Source organism: Somniosus microcephalus, chromosome 26, assembly GCF_052327205.1.
Source record: "Somniosus microcephalus isolate GS21.2 chromosome 26, FLI_Smic_1.0, whole genome shotgun sequence".
NCBI lineage: Eukaryota > Metazoa > Chordata > Chondrichthyes > Squaliformes > Somniosidae > Somniosus > Somniosus microcephalus.
The window spans coordinates 7716538-7737653 of NC_141012.1; the positions used below are offsets into that span (position 1 = coordinate 7716538).

General features: G+C 48.4%; 1 protein-coding gene across 3 annotated transcripts in view; it reads right to left on the reverse strand.

Annotated features, from left to right (window-relative positions):
- LOC147100251 (FXYD domain-containing ion transport regulator 6-like) overlaps window positions 1-21116 on the reverse strand; it is a 47993-nt gene that overhangs the window by 4013 nt on the left and 22864 nt on the right. For all 3 annotated transcript variants that reach the window (XM_085967754.1, XM_085967753.1, XM_085967751.1), the window contains 6 exons: window positions 7401-7454; window positions 5651-5674; window positions 3241-3261; window positions 2299-2373; window positions 2163-2199; window positions 977-1026 (listed from right to left, as the gene is read on the reverse strand). In XM_085967754.1, coding sequence (XP_085823880.1) covers window positions 977-1026; window positions 2163-2199; window positions 2299-2373; window positions 3241-3261; window positions 5651-5674; window positions 7401-7449 — 256 coding nt within the window. In that variant the 5' untranslated portion in view covers window positions 7450-7454. The remainder of the gene's footprint in view (window positions 1-976; window positions 1027-2162; window positions 2200-2298; window positions 2374-3240; window positions 3262-5650; window positions 5675-7400; window positions 7455-21116) is intronic.

Consider the following 21116-nt stretch of genomic DNA (forward strand, 5'->3'; position numbering starts at 1 on the left):
CATTCAAAATTCAACGTGCAGTAGGAGACCAACTCAAGGATTTTGGACTTCACTGACACTGGTCAGAAGGTCAACATGGTCACTGGTCTCCAACCAGAGCAAAGCCATTTTGTTAAACATTAATTTCGCAGTATGAAAAGACCCCAGGGATTTGGTAATTGTACTGGGTCGACAGTTCTCAAACATTAAAACCTTCCTCTACGCTGGCGAGTGAAACTCTGGTGCCCCCGTGCGCGGAACTCTGTTGTTGCCAAAGTGCGGAGCAGTGCAGAGCAAGCAGTATAACTCTGCTACTGCCTGGCTAACACTGCTGAGTAATGACTCATGCAGCAACAGCAGCGGGATGTTGGGTCCAGGGAGCCAGTTCGAAGTGATATTCCAGGTGGACGGAGTTGATCTGAACACCAAGCAGACTGGAGCTCGCCGGGAGGATTCGTGTATCTGTAAAAGTTCGTCCCCCCCCCCCCGGAGAATAGAGGACCTGTGGAACAGGCTGCCGGCTTGTGCGGTGGACGCTGATTCATTGAATTCCTTCACGAGAGCTGGACCTGTTTTTGGCTGGGGCGGAGGTCACCTCGGACAAGAGGTGGGTATCCTGTAACTTAAAGCGGAGCCAATGTGATCTCCTGGACTAGATTCGATTGGCCAACGAGGGTCGGAGAGGAATTTCCCAGACCCTGCAAATTGGCCTGAGTTTTTTAAACTGGGTTTTTCGCCTCTCCCTGGACATCACTTGGTTTTCGATGGGGTGGAGTGTCTATATTGCGATGCACAATGTATCACAAGAGTGTGGGACAAGCTGGGTGGACCAGAGGGTTGTTTCCTGTCCGTCATTGTTCGTATGCAAGACTGAAACTTCCAACAAATGGCCTTGCTGATAGGGAAGGTAATTTGGCCGATCGGAGTTCATCCATTCAGGGGGAACGTACAGTCCCCTCATCCCAGCACCTACATGACCCCCAGATATGTCTCTCACCTCTGTTGGTGATCAGGGTTTCTACCTGGGCCTCCTCATCACTGGGAGTTCTGAAGAAAAAAAATGCAAAAAAGTGTATCAGAACACACGAGCGTCACTCTGGATTTATCTCGTCTTTCAAAGTTTATTTACTTGTTGCATTTATGAAGGTTGTCAGTGTTAGCACTCCCAGGGCAGGTACAGCATAAGTAAAGCTCCCTCTACACTATTTCAAACAATTTCAGAGCAGGGACAGGACAATTCAGATACAGAGTAAAGTTCCCTCTACACTGTCCCATCAAACACTCCCAGGGCAGGCACAGCACGGGTTAGATACAGAGTAAAGCTCCCTCTACACTGTCCCATCAAACATTCCCAGGGCAGGTACAGCACGGGTTAGATAGAGTAAAGCTCCCTCTACACTGTCCCATCAAACACTCCCAGGGCAGGTACAGCACGGGTTAGATACAGAGTAAAGCTCCCTCTACACTGTCCCATCAAACACTCCCAGGGCAGCTACAGCACGGGTTAGATACAGAGTAAAGCTCCCTCCACACTTCTGTCCAGGAATATAGAGGAGCAAGATGAGCCTTCATTGCCTGCAGGGCTTAGTTACAATGCAGAAACAAATCAAATGCTTTGAACGAATGTATTTGACCTGTTAAGCCCACATCAAACATCTTTATATCTCAGGGACAATGGTGTTTCCTTTCATTTTCTGTAACTGAAAATGAAAAGACTCTGTTATGTAGGAACAGGAGTTGGCCATTCAGCCCTTTGAACCTGTTCCATCATTCAATTAGACCTGATCTGTATCTGCTGTAGCTTCATGTCCCTCGATACCCTTACCTACAGATAGATCTCAGTCCAATTGGTGTAACATCTACTGCATTTTGGGATGGGGAAGGGGGAGAGTTTCCCAAATTTACACCACCCTTTGTGCAGAAAAAGTGCTTCTTGCTTTCACCCCCGAATGACCTGGCTCTAATTTTATGGTTAAGCCCGCTTGTTCTGGACTCCCCCAGCAGAGGAAATAGTTAACACAGTGTACAATCAGAAACAATGAACGGGCGGTCCGACAGATGGCCGTTTCCGAGGGCAGCAGTTTGACCGACAGACTCTGCACAGCGGGCTGCCCTCTGACGCCAAGCTCAGTCTGTCCTCCTTTTCTCAGCTCTTGCCCTCCCCGTCCGCTCTGTGCCATTACCTGGTTTTCTGATTGAGGTTACAACGACACTTTCGACCTGCAAGGGACGACAGGAATGAGACAGTGTGAGACAACTGGACCAAGACCAAAGGTAATACTGTACAGGATTAGCGTAAACGTCATCAGGTCTACTCACTCAAGATCAGAAGGATGCCAAGAGTAAAGAGTATGACAGCAAACACCAGGCCTCCAATCCGCAGAGTCTTGTAATCTGCAAATAGACCATCACATTTATTGCTTGGCCCCATAACCAGCGAATCCCAGAGAGATTGGATTAAACTGAGGAGATATGTCGCTCTCTGACGGTGCGAGTTTGTAAAATCATACAGCGCAGAAGGAGGCCATTCGGCCCATCGTGCTTGTGCCGGCTCTTTGAACGAGCTCTCCAACTAGTCCCACTCCCCACCCCTGCTCTTTCCCCGTAGCCCTGCAAATGTTTTCCCTTCAAGTATTTATTCAATTCTCTTTTGAAAGTTACCATTGAATCTGCTCCCACCGCCCTTTCAGGCAGCGCATTCCAGATCGCAACAACTTGAGTGCGTACAAAGAGGATAAAACATTTGCCCCCTATAGTATCAGGAGTAACTCCACTGCCCTGTGTGGTACTGATCCTCACAGGCAAAGGAGGCGAGGTGTTTAATCCCGAGAGTTAGCTAACCTCTAGTGAGGCAGCGGCAGGGGTGGTACAGCTGGGATCAGTATATTGAGCCAGGAGGAAAGTCAGCCAGCATTTCTATCCCTGATGGATCCACCATTGGATTGTCTGCAGACCTGGTGGTCGCCACCCCAGTGACAGATGGGGAAATTTTAGATGAATTAGTCATAATTTTCCAAAGACTCTCCAGATTCAGGAATTATGCTTTGGGGTTGGGAAAATTGCAAATGCTGTTCCATTATTTAAGGAGCGAGGGAGAGAGAAACCAGGTAACTACAGGCCTGTCAGTCGAACATCAATTGTGGAGAAGTTATCATCAGCGGCAGAGTGACTGAGCACCCGACAGGCGCAGAAAACGGGGACAGAATAGAAAAAAGATCAACCTAACGATTCTCCTTAAATGGGAGACTGAGGATCACTCACCGTAATAAAACTGATCTTTCTCTTCAGGTGAAGCGTGTGGGGAACAGAATATCAAAATGTCAGTTTGTGTGTTTACAGCAGCAACAAATTTCATGATCATCAAAAGAAGTGAACAACTCCCCCAGCACCCCCCTCCCCCCAGCACCCCCCTCCCCCAGCACCCCCATCCCCCCAGCACCATCCCCCCAGCACCCCCCCAACACCCCATCCCCCCAACACCCCATCCCTCCCCAACACCCCATCCCTCCCCAACACCCCCATCCCTCCCCAACACCCCCATCCCCCCTCACCCACCCCCCACAACACCCCCATCCCCCAACCCCCCATCCCTCCCCATCCCCTCACCCATCCCCCACAACACCCCATCCCCCACAACACCCCCATCCCCAACACCCCCATCCCCCACAACACCCCCATCCCCCACAACACCCCCATCCCCCCTCACCCATCCCCCACAACACCCCCATCCCCTAACACCCCATCCCCCCAACACCCCATCCCCCCCTCACCCATCCCCCACAACACCCCATCCCCCACAACACCCCCATCCCCCACAACACCCCCATCCCCAACACCCCATCCCCCCCAACACCCCATCCCTCACCCATCCCCCCCCAACACCCCATCCCTCACCCATCCCCACGCCCCCCCCATCCCCCACCCAACACACACACTGCACCCAGCAGGCACCCCCCAACCGCCTAACCCCCTTTGATGGATCTCAATCACAACCACACACCTAATCCCGCTAGCCCACCGATCCACCTGCTCACCACAACCCTCAACCCCACCTCATCAAATCCCTCAACTCTATCCCTCTCCAGAGCTGCATTCAACAGTCTCTGGAATCCATTCAGATTGTCTGCTGCAATGGCTGGAGTCTTATTCCTGAACCCGATTACAGTTTCGGTAAAAAGCTCCCCCTCCCGCAACTTCCTTTCTGACTCCTAACATTCTCGTTTTATAAGTTACGATTTTATTCCTTTCCCACAGGGAACAATTTGCCTGAATCAAATTTGTCGATTCCCTTCATAATCTTGAACGCTTTGAATAGATCAGTTTGAAGTCTCCTCAAGCCCAACTTCCTGAACTTTTTTCAAAAGTTTCTAACATCCAGAATCTTCCATGTCTCCTCTCAGGGACGTTAATATTCTCCTTAATGGGCAAGTGTCTGGAGCAGCACACAGGATTCCAAATGGACTCTGACCAACAGGTCTCACAGCAAGCCTACAGCATCTTCAGATCTGCTCACTGTTACTACTATTGGAATCGGTTGCCTCATTAGCCTTTTCTCCTCTGCAGCCAAGCCAAAACAAAAACTTGCATCTTTTTCTTACTTTACATCAGTCTGTAAGGAGTCATTGAGCCCAAAGTTTAAAAAGGGGATGACTTAACATCAATTTGAGGCCAGCATGTGTCATTGAACTGCCAGTGTGTTATAAGATACAAGAAGCAGGTCATTTGGCCCCTCGAGCCTGCTCCGCCATTTAATAAGATCATGGCTGATCTGAGCTTGGCCTCAACTCCACTTCCCTGCCCGCTCCCCATAACCCTCGACTCCCTTATCGTTCAAAAATCTGTCCATCTCCACCTTAATCCAGTTCCTTCTCCAATCTTGTTTTTCCCTGGCTGATGTCACCAATAACTCAGTTAAACCAAACTAGTCAACATTTTATGTAACACTAGTCAATCTCCCACAGGAAGTCGAGGCCAAGCGTAGTCCCAGGTGATGTGGTGTTGGAGGATGGGTGATCATTGGAACCAGGGCGCACAGGTATAATTCAGTCCCCATTTTAACCTCATCCATTCTGTCCTTATTTTTATATTCTATTATAAATTCCTATGCCCACATTTATAATGAAAACTGCCTATGTGAACTTGTCAAGTACAATTACGTCCTCTTGACAATAAGATTTTCAGTATAATAGTGATATAGATCCTTCTGTGTCTATGGTATTTCTACTGGCTGGCCTCCAAGAGATAGAGTTACAATCAACAAATCAGCATTAAAGTGGGAGGAGCCGATAGACCTTGCAGGATATTACCTCACAGCTAGATGCTCAACAGGATATTACCTCGCCAATAAGGTTCCCGCTAAGTCGCGCAGCGCTCTGGAAATCCCGCGCAGGCCGATCACCGGCTCTTCAATGGAAATAACCACGCACGTGTGAAAAACTGAGCGGGCCATGCAGCATAGCCAAGTAAAGGGCCCATGCCCTTTAACAGGGAACATTGCTCACCACTAGGTGCTGAACAGGATGTATACCCTATTATTACACATTTAAACAGACACAGGTCATCATAGGAACCAGTTAGACAATAAAGTGCTTCCCCCACCCCCAAGTTTAGCGTGTGAAGGTGCGAGATGTTTTGGGAGAAAATCTAGACCGACACTATGGAAGAAGCTTACCCATGTTAGTAGAATTTCCAGCAACTGTAAAGGAAAGGAAAGAATTGTTAGTAATCAACGATAGAATTCGACACAGATTTCTGAACTCGCTACAATAGAATTCAAGTTTCTGACAGAATCCTCAACAGAAATTCAATAAAATAAGACAGAATCTACAAGCATTATCCTACGCAATACAGACAGAATACTTACATTTAGATGGAGTTGGTTGCAGAGTGCTGTTGAGAAGAAGCCCATGTCTATACCACAGGATTCAATCTGCAGTGATTGATATTATACGACACACAGACAAGCAGAGAGACAAGACTGCACAGACAGGTAAATGCCATCTCTAGGCATTTCATTATATAAAGCACACAGAACACTTATATTAGGATCAGATCATGAGCAACGCTGAGCGGTAATTTCCCTGTCACTGTACCATGTGACTCAAACAGAAGCGATATTTTACCAGAGACAAAGAGAGCTAGAGACATAGAGCGATAGAGGGGAGACACACAGAGATACACACTCGTATACCTGTTACACTATATAATGGACACAGAATACTCACATCTATATCTAAAATCATTTGTTGAGACGAGCACATTCCCAATGGCAGAAACCCAGGACAGTCGAGCGTGGCTCAGACTGCAGAGACACAGAGCCACCAAAGGCAGAGAGCGACAGAGAGTTGGAGACGGAGAAATATAGACAGAGAGGGATGCAAAGACACAGAGACACAAAGCAACACTCTGATACACCCCACACCCCTCACTGTAACACTGATATACCCCACACCCCTCACTGTAACACTGATATACCCCACACCCCTCACTGTAACACTGATATACCCCACATCCCTCACTGTAACACTGATATACCCCACGCCCCTCACTGTAACACTGATATACCCCACACCCCTCACTGTAACACTGATATACCCCTCACCCCTCACTGTAACACTGATATACCCCACACCCCTCACTGTAACACTGATATACCCCACACCCCTCACTGTAACACTGATATACCCCTCACCCCTCACTGTAACACTGATATACCCCACGCCCCTCACTGTAACACTGATATACCCCACACCCCTCACTGTAACACTGATATACCCCTCACTGTAACACTGATATACCCCACACTCCTCACTGTAACACTGATATACCCCACACTCCTCACTGTAACACTGATAGACCCCATACCCCTTACTGTAACACTGATCTACCCCACACCCCTTACTGTAACACTGATCTACCCCACACCCCTCACTGTAACACTGATATACCCCACACCCCTCACTGTAACACTGATCTACCCCACACCCCTCACTGTAACACTGATCTACCCCACACCCCTCACTGTAACACTGATATACCCCACACCCCTCACTGTAACACTGATCTACCCCACACCCCTCACTGTAACACTGATATACCCCTCATTGTAACGCAAAGTTTGGGTGTCCACCGTCGGATTCTGAATGTGATGGTTCAGTTTACAAGGTTGGACATGTAGCAATTGTGTGGAATGAAACCCGGACAGTAATTATTGAGCTGTCAGCACGTGCAGAGGTAGCAGTGTCCAGTTGTTCATGCGCTCGGAGACCTCTTCCGCATTTGTGCATGTGTCTGGGGGACTCCATTTTGCACACGGCCACCCCCACCTGGTTACGGACTGGGCAAGAGTTGCCCGTCCCAGTCACGATGACCAATCGGAGTGGAGACTCCACAGCCCGCGGTTGCCTGGATACATCACTTACCAGCCAGATGAACAAGCCCGCAGCACAGAACAAACATGCACGCTTCCATGGTGTCTAGAAAATAAACAAGACATTGGAGTTTTAAATGTAAATAATTTCTAGAACAGGTTAATCTGCCTCGACCAAGTCACAGGCCGAGGCTGGAGAACGGCGTGGCGTTCTGGCGGTTAATTCATCCATCCAATCGGGTAATGAAGCATCTACTTGCTTTCCGATTGGCCGTGGGAAGGCAGGGCTCCGTGAGGATGGGCGTGTCAGGCGACCAATGGCAGGAGTGTGGGGGCGGAGCAGTTGGAGGCAGGAGGTCATTTGATAAACCCGCCCAAAAATATCTCCAACCAGAGTTAGTAAACCTAACTAGCACTTCAATTCTGATTGGCTGATAATCCTTCAATTTAATTGAGAAGGAATCTGGATTTCCACTTAAAATACATCTTTTGATAATATTGCTGTATCGAACACACCGTATAAGGATTCACCTCAATGGTTCAGTGGACAAAAGAATTGACTGCGTGGTACCGAAACGTGTAGTCAGGAAGACCCCAGGTTTGATCTCCAGCCGGTGTGGATTTAGCTGGGATTGGCTGCAGTGGCAGTAGAGGGCTCTACAATGGACAACCTGAGACAGTCCTCTGCTCCTAGTCACAGACAAGTGGGCGATGGATTGAGGACGGGACTGGGAATCGAGAACAATGCCCCACGTGGCTCAGTGGGCGGCACTCTCACCTCCGAGTCAGAAGGTTGTGGGTTCGAGTCCTGCTCCAGAGACTTGAGCACAAAATTCTAGGCTGACACTCCCAGTGCAGTGCTGAGGGAGTGCCACACTGTCGGAGGAGGCAGTACTGAGGGAGCGCCGCACTGTCGGAGAGGCAGTGCTGAGGGAGCGCTGCACTGTCGGAGGGGCAGTGCTGAGGGAGCGCCGCACTGTCGGAGGGGCAGTGCTGAGGGAGCGCCGCACTGTCGGAGGGGCAGTGCTGAGGGAGCGCCGCACTGTCGGAGGGGCAGTGCTGAGGGAGCGCCGCACTGTCGGAGGGGCAGTGCTGAGGGAGTGCTGCACTGTCGGAGGTGCCGTCTTTTGGATGAGACGTTAAACTGAGGCCCCGTCTGCCCTCTCAGGTGGACGTTAAAGATCCCACTGCACTATTTTGAAGAAGAGCAGGGGAGTTCTCCCCAGTGTCCTGGCCAATATTTATCTCTCAATCAACATAACAAAAAACAGATTATCTGGTCATTATCACATTGCTGTTTGTGGGAGCTCGCTGTGCACAAATTGGCTGCCATGTTTCCTACATTACAACAGTGACTCCACTTAAAGTACTTCATTGGCTGTAAAGTGCTTTGGGACGTCCGGTGGTCACGAAAGGCGCTGTATAAATACAAGTCTGACTTTTTAGGCTGACAGATCAGGAATGGCCCTTTTAGGGAGGTACCAGAGGGCAGTTGATGCCCATCGAACAGTCTTGCAGCAATGAGTCTGCACCGTCTGGAGAGGAGGGGAGAGCACCAGCAGATAGTAAACAAAAGCTATTCCATAATCTAGGCCAACACTTCCAAGCAGTACCGAGAGAGTCCTGAGCCGTTGAGGATCCCGTCTTGGACCTTAAACCGAGGCCTCGTCTGCCTGCTCATCTGACAGTATTTGAAGAAGCTCGGTGAGTTCTCCCCTGTGTCGTGGACAAAATGCTTTCCTCGATCAACCCCACCAACAACAGATGACCTGGTCATTTAAGAACACAAGAATTAGGAGCAGGAGTCGGCCATTTGGCCCCTCGAGCCTGCTCCGCCATTCAATAAGATCATGTCTGATCTTCAACCACAACTCCACCTTCCAGCCCTATCCCTTGATTCTCTTAAGTGTCCAAAAATATTTATCTTATTGCTATTTGTGGGAGCTTGCTGTGCAGAAATTGGCTGCTGCTTTTCCTACATTACAACAGTGACTACACGTCAAAAGTAACTTGTCAGCTGTGAAGTGCTTTGGGATGTCCCGAGGCTGCCAGAATATACCGGGAAAAATTATATTCATATTTAAAAATGTGAAGCGCTTAAAACTGTAAAATTAAAGATTAATCCCTGAAATGTAAATGAAAAACTAAACTCTAACTGCTTTGCCAACAGCTCATACTTCTGCCTGTTGGGCGATTGCTAAACTAGTTCAGACTGGCTTAACCCAACCTGTTCAGCCAATCGTTTCACATATTGTATCGGAGACTGGTCAATAACATCAGGCAACTGGCATCCAACCTGTTGGCGCAGAGCCAGTACAACCTGCAGATAATGAAAGTCAAGACTCAAAGGACAATGAGCTGGGAACAAAACAAAAAAGACTTGCATTTCTATAGCGCTTTTCACAACCTCAGGATGCCCCAAAGCGCTTTACAGCCAATGAAATACTTTAAGTGTAGTCACTGTTGCAATGTAGGAGATGAGGCAGCCAATTTGCGCACAGCAAGATCCCACAAGCAGCAATGTGATGATGACCAGATCATGTGTGTGAGTGATGTTGGTTGAGGAATAAATATTGGCCCCAGGACACCGGGGCGAACTCCCCTGCTCTTCTTCAAAATAGCATCATGGGATCTTTTACGTCTACCTGAGGGGGCAGGCGGGGCCTCGGTTTAACCTCTCATCTGACAGTCCAACGCCCCCTCAGTACTGCACTGGAGCGACGGGCTAGATTTTTGTACTCGGGTCTCTGGTGTGGGATTTGAACCCACAGGTGTCGGCCATGGCTCAGTGGGCAGGAGGTCGTGGGTTCATAATCCCACTCCAGAAACTTGAGCACAATAGCTAGGCTGACACTTCACAATCTTCTGACTCAGAGGAGAGCGAGCTACACACTGAGTCACAGCTGCCACATAAAAAACAAGGCACAAGGCAATGACTCAACAGAGACACAGCTTATAGCTCCCCACCGTGGCTCAGTGGGTTCCTGCAGTAAGTCGCTGGCCTGTACAGACCTGGAAGGTTCAAAGCTCGATTCTCCGAGGTGCTCGCTGGATCTCAGCCAGTATGGGCGCTACAAGCCTGGGTTAAGGATGGGGAATAAAATGAGTCAAGGTTCCCATTCCTGACTGCAATCTCGTGACCCCCCTTTTCAAAGCGCATGTGATGGGTGAAGGAATGAAGACAGGCTTGCATTTCTATAGCGCCTTTCACGACCTCAGGACGTCCCAAAGCGCTTCACAGCCAATGAAGTACTTTTTGAAGTGTAGTCGCTGTTGTAATGTAGGAAACACGGCAGCCAATTTGCACACCGCAAACGGCAAATGTAATAATGACCAGATAATCTGTTTTAGTGATGGTTTAGGGATAAATATTGGGCCAGGAGAAATCCTCTGCTCCTCTTCGAAATAGTGCCGTGGGATCTTTCTTTCCATGTTTTACTCATGTCTGTATCCGAGGGGGGTGGGGAGGGGGAAGATCCGACAAATAGCAGGGAGAGTCTTCTAATCTGGGACAGGCAAACAATCCATTTAGTTCAAGGTAAGGAAATCATTTGCCCGTCTCCACAAGGATGTAGTGTGGAGATCCCACTCGTACAATAGAATCTCCCTTATCCACTTGCCAGATAGTCTGGCAGGGTGAAGTGTGTCAGCTTGGTTCAGTGGGTGGCTCTTTCACCTCTACATCAGGTGGTTATAGGTTCAATCCCTCTCCCTCCCCTCCAGGCTGGCACACCTAACCTGCTCCTGCCCCACTGCTGGGAGTGTGACAGAAACCCTGTGCAAACGAGGGTTTCAGCTGCACCTCTGCTGAAGTTCTGGCAGTGGAATGGAAGGAAATTCTGGGCCTTGATCTAGGCTGGCGCTTTGGGGGTAGATCTTGACTTTGTGCCAATACTGTAAAACGAGTCAAGATCTGATCTACCCCTTTGAGTGCTGGACTAAGGGAGGTGCTACATTGTTGTAGGTGCTATCCTTCACACGAGATACTAGACCAAGGCCCCCTGTCTGCCTGTTCAGTTAGATGTTAAACATCCCATGGCACTATTTGAAGAACAAGGGCGATCTCTTGGCTAACATCCCTTCCTCAAATCAACATCAAAACCAGATTAGCTGTTTAATCATCTCATTTACCGAGTGTATTAGTTGCTGCATTTGCCTACAGGACAGTGATTGCACTTCAAGTAATTCAAACGCCTGAAGGCACCGTTATAGGTGCAAGTCTCTTCATTTTATTTTCCACATGAGGCATTGAAATAAAATAGTTTCTTCTCTCTCATCTCTGTTATACTTGTCTTTCTTCCGATGGCTGTACTGTACATGCAAGACCAAGATTTGGAGACTCTTAGCTGTCAATTTCCATTGTCCATTAGGGTGGGTAATGGAGACTGTATTTGAAGATGGAGGGGAGACCCCCTCAAACACGGCAACATCAGATTCCTCAGGTCTCCTGCCTGTCGGCGCAAGAGAGGATTCTCACTTCCGTCAGCCTGCCAATTGGAAAAACGGCTTGCAGGCAGATTTCTTGGAAGGCATCCCAGTTTCTTCAGCCTCCTCCGACAGATAAAAGGCTCTCTTTCCATGGAAAGGTGGCTGGAGGTTCAGTAGAGCTGGCGAGGAGCCCAAACTTAAACACGAGTGAAGAGAACATGGGACGACTAGCCAGCTACCGACTGTGATGAGGGCAAGCTCAGCGGATAACTCACTTGAATCAGATAAATACTCGAAGTGGAAACATTTGCAGGGCTCTGGGGAAAGAGCAAGGGAGGGGGACTAATGGGAGGGGGACTAATGGGAGAGCTCTTTCAAAGAGCCGGCACAGGCACGATGGGCCGAATGGCCTCCTTCTGTGCTGTATCATTCGATGATTTATCTTTCAGCACAGCAAGCGAGGGGTAGGAATAGGCTCATGCCTCCCAAGACCAAATATCTTGCTCTGTTCAGGCTCACAATGATGAACGGCCACTTGGATAGCTGTGTTTGTGCAACACCCAAGGAAAACACACGAGGGAAAGAAAATAAAACTTTGTAAAAAATGTAGAATACTACGTGAAGGGAAGGCCAGAGCAAAGGCTGAAGAGAGTAGAAATAAAACTGGGAGACACCAAACTTGGATTTTCAAAGCCTCTAAACTGTAGGATAAAGGAAATGTCTTAAGGAAATTAGCAACAGGAGGAGGCCATTTATCCCCTCGAGCCTGTTCCGCCATTCAATGAGATCATGGCTGATCTGTATCCTAACTCCATCCACCCACCTTGGCTCTATATACCTTAACACACTTGGCTCAGATTTAAAATTATTAATTGAGCTAGCATCTACTGCTTTTTGGGGGAGAGAGTTCCACACTTCTACCACCCTTTGTGTGAAGCAGTTTTTACTAACTTGGCTCCTGAATGGCCGGGCTGTGATTTTGAAGATTATCTCCTTGTCCTAGACTCCCCCAACCAGCGGAAAAACGTTTCTCTCCATCTACCCGATCAATTCCTTTCAAAATCCTAAAAACCTCAATCAAATCACCCCTATAACCCCGGGAATAAGAAGGTCCACTGTCTTCAGGTCCCGGGAAAAAATGGGTTAGATAGGAGAAAGTGCAAGGAGTCTTGACTGTAAAACGGTGCGGAAGCAGGGAGGTGGGACATGTGGAGGATCAGGTAGTTGGAGCTTAGCAGGAACATTGGAGAGAAGTTGTTCAGAGGGTCCATGATACTCTCAGAAGTTTAGCAGGATGACTGACGAGTGGTATGATATAGATGCAGCGGGACAAGTATTGTACCTCATAGGAATTCCCTCACTTGGTGGATTTCCCTGTTTTGATACAGAAGAGAGAGCGAGAAGGTTTTGTGGAAATTAAATTGAGTGCCTTGGAAAAAAGCCAGACGTCATTATAAATAATGTTTTTTTTTCTTAAATGAACAATAGGGGCAAAAGTCTTCGAAACAAACCACTGATTAGTTTACTCTCTACTGTATTCACTTGCTAACTCCTTCACCGCTGAGGAGAAGACAAGCAGTGAGAGGGATGTGAAAAATCCTTGTGATACATTTCACATCTGGGTATTTAGAACAGTGTGAGATAACAGTGAAGTAATCACAGAGCTCCAGTTAAATGCAATGGACAAAATCCCTTCCCATTCAATCCCATGGTATAGAACCCAAAATGAACGAAATTCCTTTCCAATTGCTCCCATTATATAGAATTTATAAAGATACAGAAAACAATTGTTAATTATCCAGGTTTATGCAGGGTTTAAGTGCCCAGCGCACAAAATACAATCAACCCATTGCTGTGAAGGACACTCAGAAAATAATCATCAGCAGGTCTGTATCCCAACATCTAGTTCAATGCTCCTCGCTGTCTCATACCCTTTATCAGTGATCTTTTCATATAATTAAATTGACACTGTAAATCAAAAGAGGAGATTTTGCCCTTTGATAATTATATTCCGCTCAATCTCCAACCTTAGACCTGATTCACTGGTCAGCCCATGAAACATCATCAGATTTGTTGATTGGCCTCCTCCTGTTCCGATGTTCCTAACATAGCTAGCCATTCAGCCCCTCGATCCTGTTCTGCCATTCAATTAGATCGTGGCTGATCTGTATTTAACTCCATGTACCCGCCTTGGTTCCAGAACCCTTAGTATCCTTGCATAACAAAAATCTATCAATCTCAGTTTTGAAATTTGCAATTGACCCCCCCAGCCTCATCAACATTTTGGGGGGAGTGTGTTCCAAATTTCCACTACCCTTACTGACATCGCCCCTGAACAGCCTGGCTCTAATTTTAAGGTTATGCCCCCCCTTGTGCTGGACTCATCCCCCCCCCCCCCACCACTAGAGGAAATAGTACCTCTCCATCTACCCTGTCAAATCCTTTCATAGAAACATAGAAGATAGGAGCAGGAGAAGGCCATTCGGCCCCTCGAGCCTGCTCTGCCATTCAATGCGATCATGGCTGATCATCCAAATTCAGTACCCAGTCCCTGCTTTCTCCCCATACCCCTTGATCCCTTTAGCCTTAAGAAATATATCCGACTCCTTCTTGAACATATTTAATGTATTGGCCTCTACTGCCTTCTGTGGTAGAGAATTCCACAGGTTCACCACTCTCTGGGTGAAGAAATTCCTCCTCATTTCTGTCCTAAATGGCCTACCCCTTATCCTTAGACTGTGACCCCTGGTTCTGGATTCCCCGACCATCGGGAACATCCTTCCTGCATCTAGTCTGCCCAGTCCTGTCAGAATTTTATAAGTTTCAATGAGATCCCCTCTCATTCTTCTAAACTCCAGCGAGTACAAGCCCAATTGACCCAATCTCTCCTCATACGTCATTCCTGCCATCCCAGGTATCAGCCTGATGAAACTTCGCTGAACTCCTTCCATGGCAAGAACATCCTTCCTCAGATAAGGCGACCAAAACTGCACACAATACTCAAGATGTGGTCTCACCAAGGCCCTGTATAACTGCAGCAAGACATCCTTGGGCTAGATTTTCAGTATAGACAGTTTTGGGGCGCTAACCTTAGCGCCCGCCCGAAGTTAGCGCCCGCCTCAAAGTAGCGCCCCGTTGCCGGAAATTCAGTGGCTTTGCCCTAAGAGGTTGGTGGAGCGCTAAAAGAGGCGTTCCACTACTATCTTTAGGCGCTAAGCCGGTGGTGCAGAGCGCAACACCCGAGCTCGGGCGCAGCGCACGGCAGACACTCTGGTGCCAGTGAGCTCTTAAAGGGGAAGGGTGCATGTGTTTTTTTCAAAGGCAGAGTCTGGGGGGGAAAACAGGAGGAGGAGGAGGAGGAGGAGGTGGAGGTGGTGGTGGTGGTGGTGGCCGGAAACATAAATACACCGTTCACAACACACTGGATCCTTCCACACAACACATGCAGACTGCCTTTTATAGTGCAGGAGGAGTGCCCTTTAATTTGCGCTCCCCAGGGTGTGTTGCGTTCCATTTTACAAACGCTCTGGACGCCAGCCGCACAATGGGGCGGTCCGACTGAAGTTTGGATTCGGGGCGGCCAAAGGGCGTTGCACGAGGATGTGACGTCATTTTCTGCGCGCGCATCCGGGCGGCCGCTAAACTTTGCGCCGGCGCTAACGGGCAACTTAATTTGGGGCGGGGCGCAAACTGCGCTGCGCCCGGGCGCTACACGCATAGCGCCCGAAAATCACTTCTCTTAAGGCGCTAACTGCTGGCGCAAGCAACTGAAAATCTAGCCCCTTGTTCCTGTACTCAAACCTTCTCACTACGAAGGCCAACATGCCATTTGCCTTCTTAACCGCCTGCTGCACCTGCATGCTTACCTTCAGCGACTGGTGCACAAGGACACCCAGATCTCGTTGCACTTCCCCTTCTCCCAATCTATTGTCATTCAGATAATAATCTGCCTTCCTGTTTTTGCTACCAAAGTGGATAACCTCACATTTATCCACGTTATATTGCATCTGCCATGCTTTTGCCCAATCACCCAACCTGCCCAAATCATCCTGGAGTTTCTCAGCATCCTCCTCACAGCACACACGCCCACCCAGCTTTGTGTCGTCTGCAAATTTGGAGATATTACATCTAGTTCCCTTGTCTAGATCATTTATATTGTGAATAGCTGGGGTCTAAGGACCGATCCCTGCGGTACCCCACTAGTCACTGCCTGCCACTCGGAAAAAGACCCACTTATTCCAACTCTTTGCTTTCTGTCTGCCAACCAGTTCTCTATCCAAGTCAATACCTTGCCCCCAATCCCATGTGCCTTAATTTTACACGCTAATCTCTTATGCGGGACCTTATTGAAAGCCTTCTGAAAGTCCAAATACACCACATCCACTGGTTCTCCCTTATCTATTTTGCCAGTTACATCCTCAAAAAATTCCAGTAGATGAGTCAAGCACGATTTACCTTTTGTAAATCCATGTTTCATCATCTGAAACACCTCAATTAGATCACCCCTTAATCTTCGATAGGAGTGTTTGATGGGGACAGTGTAGAGGGAGCTTTACTTTGTATCTAACCACGTGCAGTACCTGCCCTGGGAGTGTTTGATGGGACAGTGTAGCGGGAGCTTTACTCTGTATCTAACCCGTGCTGTACCTGCCCTGGGAGTGTTTGATGGGACAGAGTAGAGGGAGGAAGAAAATGTCAAATTGGGTACCTTATGGTTCATAATCTAAAATGGTGCCTCACGTGGAGGATATCACAGTCATTAGTTGATTAAAGACGTGCAGCAGCACAACCTCCTGTATTGTTCTGTCTCTTACTGCTTAGCAAAAACATTTTGCTTTCTAGAATGTTCTGGGAGCATTTTTTTGCATTTGCAAGAGGACATGGGAAAGTACAGAGGAGAAGGATCAAGGACACAGCAGAAAATTACAGAGAGGATCAGCTTGTGTACATGAAAAGGCCGATTGGGCGGTGAGGCCATTGTATCATCACTTGACTGGGCTCGACATGCTTTATTAGAATGCCACATGTTTCTTGTGTGATGGAGCAGTCTCTTCAACATATTCCAAAGAAGCCTTCAATTTTTTTTAAGTAAGAAAAATGACTTGGCTTTCTGCCCAGTCTCAACTCAATAATAAAGCTGCTGCAGTTCAGTGCGTTCATTGTAAACAGCCTTCATCTGTGGCATATTAACAGGGCTGCCAGCCCTCCAGGATTGTCCCGGAGTCTCTAGGTATTGGAGACTGATCGCCAGGACACTGCTATGAGCAAAATCCTGGAAAAAAGTCAAAGGGACGTTAAAAAATTAATTGTTTCTTTGAACACCTATTCGTTTATTAGTGATACAAATATTGGAGAGGGGGCTGGGGCAAGGGTGGGGGATGGGGTGTGGCTGGGGCGTGGGGGTTGGCTGGAGGTGGGGGTGGGGGGTGGCTGGGGGAAGGCTGGAGGTGGGGGTGGGGGGTGGAGGGTGGCGGGGCTGGAGGAAGGGTGGGGGGATGGGGCTGGAGGCGAGGAAAGGCTGTTTGATGGAGAGCGAAGAATCATCCACATCGGGTAACGAAGTGTCTGCTCACTTCGCAATTGGCCGTGAGAAGGCGGGGCCACAGCAGGGATGGACGTGCCGGGTGACCAATGACGGGAGTGTGGGGGGCGGAGAGTTTGGCGATGGGAGGTCATGTGGTGAATCCTCTAGGAACATGTCCAACCAGCGTTGGCCACACTAGTTATTAACCTTCTACTAGCCCTTAAAGAATCTATTACATTAAAGACTAATCTTGGACACTGGAACCCTCCAAGAGATCATCTCCCTCCACTATTGTCTTAGTTGGTAAATATATTAGCCAATGTGGTGCTGAGTTAGCCCATGTCAGCCGGAACAATAGTAGTTCCTGATTTTAATCGCTCCACCATTGGCGGCCGTGCCTTCAGCTGCCCGGGCCCCAAGTTCTGGAATTCCCTCCCTAAACCTCTCCCCTCCGCTAAGTTGCTCCTTAAAACTTTTGGCCACCTGTCCTAAAATCTCCTCGGTGTGAGATTTTGTCTGATTGCACTCCTGTGAAGTGCCGTGGGACGTTTAAGGCGCAAAATAAATGCAATGTGTTGTTGTAGTAGTGGTGTCAATTTTTAATTTTTTTTAAAATTCGTTTATGGGATGTGGGCATCGCTGGCAAAGTCAACATTTATTGCCCATCCCTAATTGCCCTCGAGAAGGTGGTGGTGAGCCGCCTTCTTGAACCGCTGCAGTCCGTGTGGTGAAGGAGCTCCCACGGTGCTGTCCGGTTTCATTGTTTTTCATAGCGGTTTGTTACAACCGCTAGGCCATTTCAGAGGAGCAGTTAAGAGTCAACCACATTGCTGTGGGTTTGGGTCACATATAGGCCAGACCAGGTAAGGACGGCAGATTTCCTTCCCTAAAGGACATTCGTGAACTAGATGGGTTTTTACGACAATCCGATAGTTTCATGGTCACCATTACTGATACTAGCTTTTTATTCCAGATTTATTTAATTAACTGAATTTAAATTCCCCAGCTGCCGTGGTGGGATTGTGAACTCACATCTCTGGATCATTAGTCCAGGCCTCTGGATTACTAGCCCAGTGACATTACCACTATGCTACTGTTCCCTGAAATTAGACTTTGTCTCACTGGGATACGGAAGGGAAAATTCCAGGGACCCCCCAACCCTGATCGTGACTCACTAACCCCTGTTGGAAAATGGGAGCAGGTGCACTGGGCTCAGCTGCCATGCCCACCCACGGTTCAAAATCCCACCCACTGTCAAAGAAAGAACGAACTTGCATTTCTATAGCGCCTTTCGCAGCCTCAGGACATCCCAAAAGTGCTTCACAGCCAATGAAGTACTTTTTGGAGTGTTGTCACTGTTGTAATTCAGGAAACGTGGAAGCCAATTTGCACACAGCAAGCTCCCACAAACAGCAATGTGATAATGACCGGATAATCCGTTTTTGTTTTAAAGTGATGTTGGTTGAGGGATAAATATTGGCCCCAGGACACCCGGGGAGAACTCCCCCTGCTCTTCTTTGAAATAGTGCTGTGGGATCTTTTACATCCACCTGAGAGGGCAGACAGGGCCTTGGTTTAATGTCTCATCCGAAAGACGGCACCTCCGACAGAGCAGTAGATGGGGTAATACCGTTTATTTCTGTGTCTGCCCACTGCTCAAAGACACTGCGTGTGTCACACACTTGGTCGAACACAATAAAAGGATGAAGTTGCAAACCATATTTGGTTGCCAGATTCGAATGCTCTCACACAAAAATTAGAGATCTAACCTGATTATGTGGCACCAAACATCTACATCCTGGCTGGGGGGTGGGGGGGAAAGAGCAGGAAGTTAAAATGTTTGAGTGCACATGATCACTGTTGCTGCACTAGGACAACACTTGGATTCAGTGCTGTAAACAGTGACTGGATGGCTCTCCAGGCGAGGCAGCTACGACACAAAAAGCAAAATACTGTGGATGCTGGTAATCTGGAATAAAAACTGCAAGGCTGGCAATACTCAGCAGGTCAGGCAGCATCTGTGGAGAGAGGAACAGAGATAACGTTTCAGGTCAATGACCGAAGGGTCATCGACCTGAAACGTTGGCCCCGATTTTCCCCCAGCCGTCGGGCGGGGTTTCAGGCGGGTGGGGGCCTGAAAATCCTGACTTTGGGGGTCCCGACACCATCCCACCCAAAACCCTGCCCCACGTAAGTTTCAGGGGCGGCGGGTACCCGCCCCGCACTGGGACCCGCCGAAACCAGGCGGGAAGGGATTAGTGCCAATTAACTGCCTGTTAACAGGTAGTTAACAGGCAGTTTTTAGCCTAATCCCTATTTTGAGGGGTTTCGTGTGGGTTTCCCAACGGCTCCAAACCACGCCAGGTTAGGGCAGGCGGGCCGTCGGGTTGAAGGAGTTGGAGGGGTCACGATGTTGGCGCTCAGGTGAGTGATGGGTGCACGAGTGTAAAGGTAAGTGTGTTTGGTGTGTCTAAAGTGTGTAAAGAACTTTTACTTACCTGTACTTACCTTAACAGCCTTTCTTCCTGTAGCCGTCGGGAGCACATCACTCAGCTGGAACTGAAAGCTGAACGGCTGCGATCTGTGAAAAGTGACAGCCTTCAGCTTTAAGTGCCGGTGAGAGTTCTAACTGAGTCTGTGCAGAATGACTCATGTCAGAACTCAGACTGTCAGTGTTTGACAGCTTCAAACAGCTGTGAAACACTGATATTTCATCTGTCAAAAACTCTTGACAGATGAAATTTCAGTCTGTGATGTCACCTGTTGCCGGGTGGCCCTTAATTGGCCTGCTAAGCCTGCTGGGCGGGCTCAACAAGATCAATCAAGGGAAAATCGCGCGGATTGGCCGGACGTCGAAGTAGGCGGGTCAAAAACCCGAAAGGGGAAGTCCCGCCTTCTTCCCGACAGGTTTGGGAAAATCTACCCCGTTAACTCTGTTCCTCACTCCACAGATGCTGCCTGACCTGCTGAGTATTGCCAGCCTTTTCTGTTGTTATTTGAGGCTGTCACGACTTGTGCTCTAGACCTCCCACTGTGCCAGGTATCAATGGGCTCTTTCCAAATGGAACAGCTGGGTTCTGCCTTGTTGGGTCAGGGTTCCAACAAAGCCTACACAATGGTAAGGCTGAGATCTGAACTGAACTACAAATCCAAGGTGACTCCCTTTACCTCCACCCCCCCAACCTCCATTATAGACTGGAATCTGAACATGTTGTTTAGTGAGTTCCATTCTAAAAAGAACCTTCTGGAAGATCTTTTCATGTGACACGCACACTGCTGGCATCGTGCTGTGTGCTGTACACTGGGATGATGCAGGGCTTCAGTTATTGGCATCGAGAGGGTGAAATACAAAGAGAGAGCGAGAGCAGGCCAGCCAACGCTGTACAGTGAGCCTTGATCCTGTAGTGACGGCCATTCAGCAGTCCAGGACTGTTGCCCTATTTCATCTCAATCACATCTTCCGAAATCAAAATTCATGAGGGACCTTTGACTTTTGGAAGCATTAAACCAGCATAATCCTTGACCCCTTTCGATGAACAACCTCCCCAACCCCCAGCACTGAATAAAATACTCCCAACCACTAGAAGAGAGAAGACTTGCATTTATATAGCAGCTTTCACGACCTCAGGACGTCCCAAAGCACGTTAAAGCCAATGAAGTACTTTTTGAAGTGTAGTCACTGTTGCAATGTAGGAAACGAGGCAGCCAATTTGCGCACAGCAAGCTCCCACAAACAGCAATGTGATAATGACCAGATAATCGGTTTTTATTGATGTTGATTGAGGGACAAATATTGGCCAGGAGAATTCCCCTGCT